This window comes from Zingiber officinale, chromosome 8A (assembly GCF_018446385.1).
Source record: "Zingiber officinale cultivar Zhangliang chromosome 8A, Zo_v1.1, whole genome shotgun sequence".
Taxonomy (NCBI): domain Eukaryota; kingdom Viridiplantae; phylum Streptophyta; class Magnoliopsida; order Zingiberales; family Zingiberaceae; genus Zingiber; species Zingiber officinale.
The window spans coordinates 140,704,634-140,709,317 of NC_056000.1; the positions used below are offsets into that span (position 1 = coordinate 140,704,634).

General features: G+C 35.9%; 1 protein-coding gene across 1 annotated transcript; it reads right to left on the minus strand.

Annotated features, from left to right (window-relative positions):
* Positions 1-450: 450 nt before the first annotated feature.
* On the minus strand, positions 451-1,365 carry LOC122007936 (nuclear transport factor 2B-like). Its single transcript, XM_042563474.1, has 3 exons — positions 854-1,365; positions 692-774; positions 451-559 (listed from the first exon to the last, which is right to left on the minus strand). Exons 1-2 carry the CDS (start codon positions 1,214-1,216, stop codon positions 700-702), a joined length of 438 nt encoding a protein of 145 aa, XP_042419408.1. The 5' UTR covers positions 1,217-1,365; the 3' UTR covers positions 451-559; positions 692-699.
* Positions 1,366-4,684: the final 3,319 nt, after the last annotated feature.

The following is a 4,684-nucleotide window of genomic DNA, read 5'->3' on the forward strand; positions in this document are numbered from 1 at the left end:
TTTTAAAATAAGATCTAAGACCATCCACATCAGCTTCCCTATCCAAAATGTATAATTTAGGGTAAAAAAATTACTTTATTAAATTTGGATATCCACTTTTTAATACATCATATATTAGCTTCCCTATTTCTTCTCTCTCCTCTCTCCTTTATAATGTTTAGGAAATGGAATCCATTCCCTAAATTTAGAGAAGTACTGTTCATAAATGGATAATTTAGAGAATCGAGTAGCTAATGTAAAGATTTTTTAGCTACTTTATCCAAAATTTAAAGTAAAATCTTTAAATAGGGTATCTGATGTGGATACTCTTATAAGTTCCTAAAACAATTTATAAATAGTATAAACTTATAAATTATTTTTAATAAGTTTAGTCAAATACTCTCTATGAGTGGAACACGATCTGATAATTATATCAAAAGCAAGTAAATCGGAGGACAAATTGAAATTGAATTGGAGGACAAATTGAAATTTTAATTTCTTGAATCTTATTAAAGACACTTATTTTATTAGAACAATAATTGGGCCCCACATCAATGCATGTCGACGTAGGAATTCAAGTCTGCGGAAGTGAAAAGAACATTTAATTTTAATTCTGAAAAACAGAGATAGAAGAGAGATCTATGGACATTTAAAACATGCCCTTCAATCCACTGATCTAAACATCTTCTTCGGAGATCAGACAATCACAAACCTTCTTAATCAGCAGTAGTTTAGTCGAAATATGTCATTCTGAACGACGAAGCTCCCTTGCGGCGTTGGAATCAACTGAAACATCTGCAACAAAAACAAATTAAAAGAAGAAATTAATTTAATCCAAACATGAGAAGCAATAAAGTTTATTGCAAGTATATACTTGGCTGAAACGGAGCTGATGCTCCTCTCCGGCGAGCTGGAGGTTTCCGCTGACAAACACAAGCACACCGCCTAAGACTGGCGACGGCTGGCTGTCGACGGTAGAGATGCAGTGCTTGCACCGCTCGAATGGCAACTGTGCGAGCTTCCGGCCGATCGCCTCCGCGCCCACGATCCTCTGTCCCTCGAAGGACAGCATCGAGCTGCTGTCGTAGAGGCAGGAGAGGGCGGCGCGGTTGGTGTCGAACAGGTTGTAGTAGTGATCCACGAATGCCTTGGCCACCCTCTCCAGCTGCTCCTCCACCGCCCTCTGCTGATCGTCCTTGCCGTCGGCGTCATCCATGGCTTGGCTAGATCGATGCATGATGCTCCGTCTGACGCAAAGAATCCAGGAGTTAAATAATCGTGGATAAAGAGGGCGGCTTAGTCGGCTGCTGTCATTCCACGCAAAGAAGAATTAAAGTGGGAGGCGTGCGAGCAAGCAATTTGTGGATCATCGCGCGATGGCTTTTGACAAGAATGGAGGCGATTCTGCCTTTGGCTTTGATGAAAAGAAGTGGTTCCTCCGTGCTGCTGACGAGCCCTCGATCCACTTTGGTGGTAAAAACGTAAAGTCGTCCGGTACATTCAAACTCATCTCATATACTTTGAAAGGAAAAAAATTATAAATGAACATATTCTGTAGATCGTCCTTTGTGATAGAGAGAATAGATCACTATATTAATTGATTAATTTGTAAAATAGATGTTAAATAGATGAAGTTTATCTAAATCAATTAATAAATTTTTATGACTCATCCACTAATTCATAAAATACGGACAGAGAGAAAGTTTCTTAAGGGGCTGGAGCAGACTACCATGAGAAAAAAGATCTTCTTTATAAAGAGATTTGATTCGAAATTATTATATGTCCAAGATCCAATATTGAAATCATTTCAAAGGTTTCTTTTACTTTGTCCGTATCAACAAATAATTCAAAATACCTCGATTATTTTTAGAACATGTCCGAGTCAAATAATAATGATTCGAAGTACTTCTTTTTACATTATACTATTTCAGAAACTTAAAAACTCGACTATATAGATATGTAAAATATAAGATAGATATTCAATTTAAAATGAGTAAACAGAATTTCATACTCGATTTCATAGATATATATAAAATTTTGAAATTATAGAAGTTTATTCCATCTTTATCGAGTGACTTTCTTAAACGGCGAGTAGATTCATGAGTAACACATTTATAAATCCGACTGGGATTGGATTTTTGGATGCGGAAATGGGCATCTGAGAGAATTATAGGATTTGTAAGGATTTAGATATCTAAATTAAAAAAATAATAATAAATTTAGACCAAGGCCAAATGAAATGCAATGTCTCTAGCGGAGGTCGGTGATTTTGGACGGAATTACATTTCTAGTCCGTACGTTTTTTTTTTCAATTTTGATACTGTTGTCTATCCATTCAAATTCTTAATATGTTAACTTACCTTTTTCTTCTAATTTCAATTTTTTTTATTCGGAATTTGATTGGCCATTGATAAGACGACATGAAAAATAATTTTGAAATTTTTTTTTGATGAATAAATTATCTACGTTGTAAATTTTTTAAATCCACTTAGCCATTAAAATAAATAAAGAATATAGAATCAAAGTCATTAAAAATAAAAGAAAAAATAAAATGCAATAAAATGTTAAATCCATATGTGAAACAATGTAATGAAGTTATTGATTTTATTTGTAAGATGAAGTGGTTTTAATTTGTTGAGTTCTTAATTATTCAGTTCGTTTCGTTCGAAATTGATTCATGGACCTTGAAAGAATAAGGGTATTTTAAAAATACGATGGGTAACTTGGATATTATAAAATTAGGATATATGATTTAAATAATATCAAAATTTACTTATGTTGACTTGATTAATTCCACAATCATTTATAGATAGAGAAATAAATCATAGATGATTTTACCTTTGAATAATGACCATGGACATAAACATAACAAGAATTTTACTGTCTGAAATTGACGTTTAAATCTTTAATCACTTCCACACTAACATTTACTTGTTAAACACACACTACAAAAAAATAATAATAATGATATTAATACTGTCATTTTGCAATAATAAATATTTGTAATGATAAATAGGTCAATGCGTGTTAGAATTTATTCGTGTGACAATTTGTCTGAACTCCTAGAAACATAATTAATTAATACTTCAATGTCTTTCATGGTAAGTGCAACAAGAGTAATTGCTTATGCAACAATCAAGCATCATACTTGATTCAACCTATAATTGCACCATTGAAACGCTAGAAAATGCACCAGACAAAGGTATTAGATAAGCACCAACAAAAACACACCAACATACAGAAAAAAACTCTCAACCTAATACTAAAAGATTACAAGTGAACTCTTTTGAAAGATTGCTCATATATTCCTCTCCCTTCTTAGTTAATGCTCAACATTGCCTATTTATAATTCATAGACACAAGTTGGTTTGGTGGTTATAAAAAGTTACAAGCGGTTACATGGTGGTTGCATCAACTACCGTGTCATGTGTCCCAAACTGTCATCCACATCATTTGCTGTCTGGCACCATGTCAAAGGCCAACATGTACCATTGTGCTTGGCCCATGGTTCTACTTCATGGGCTTGGGTCAAATAGCCCTTTGTTGCACCATCCTTCGTGCTACATTGCATGCACCCGCTGCATGCCATGGCTCACCTTTTCTTCAAGCCATGCTTGGGCAAATGCTTAGATTCTGTGCGTCCAACCTTTTCATATGTTCGCCACAGTGAAGTCGACCTCCCGTTCGACTTGTTCTTGGGCAACCCCCGCACACTGCAACAAATCCACCCGCTGCTTGGCATACATTGTGCACATGTCCAATATGCTAGATCCAAGGAGCAACAAGCCAATCCTTGAGCCTAGCCATGCCATTAAGTTAAGGAGCTAACAAACCACCCCCACCAGAAGAACTCGACGCCCTCGTTAAATGCTTCTGTAAGGATGCCTGAATTTTCTTTTCAAATTGCCAAAGGGTAACATCCCTTTCTCATGTTGCCTCTAATTTGGGTCTTCCTTTCCAAAGAACCAAGAAGTCTGTCCTTCTGTTCCTCTTGCTCATCCTGAATGTTCTATGGTCCAGAATTTCCTCAACATCATCACTAAATTGCTTCCTTACAACTAGTGGAGCTCTCTTGGCATTGCTTCTTGATGGATTCATTTCATCTACATGAGACTTCTTCAAGAAACTTACATAAAATATAAGATGTACCTTTAGCCTTTCAAGCAAATTTAACATGTAAGCCACATTCCCAACTTTCTTTACGATTTCGAAGGGTCCGTCATACTTAGCAATTAGCCCTAGATGAGCAATCTTGCAACTAATTCTCTTCCAGATTAGAGGAGTGACTTTCAACAATACTTTATCCCCAACAGAGAATTCTAAAGGTCTTCGCTTCTTATCAGCATACTTTTTCATTCTTTTAGATGCTTTCCTTAGACTATCTTGGGCTTCCTCAAGCAGTTCCTGCTTTTCCCTTGCATATCTATAGGATGCAAGGCATTTTCCTCTAGACTTTTGCTTGACTATCTCCGCAGGAGTTGTTGGCTGCTCACCCAATACTATCTCAAAGGGACTCATTTTCGTAGCTGAGGACTTGTGCAAATTGTAGCAGAATTATGCACTGTCTAGCAACCCCAACCAATTCTTTTAACTTGTTGTAATATAATGTCACAAGTATTCTTCAAGTACATGATTGATCCTTTCAGTCTGTCCATCGATTTGAGAGTGATTTGTGGTAGAGAATTTGAGATTAGTCCCTAGCTAT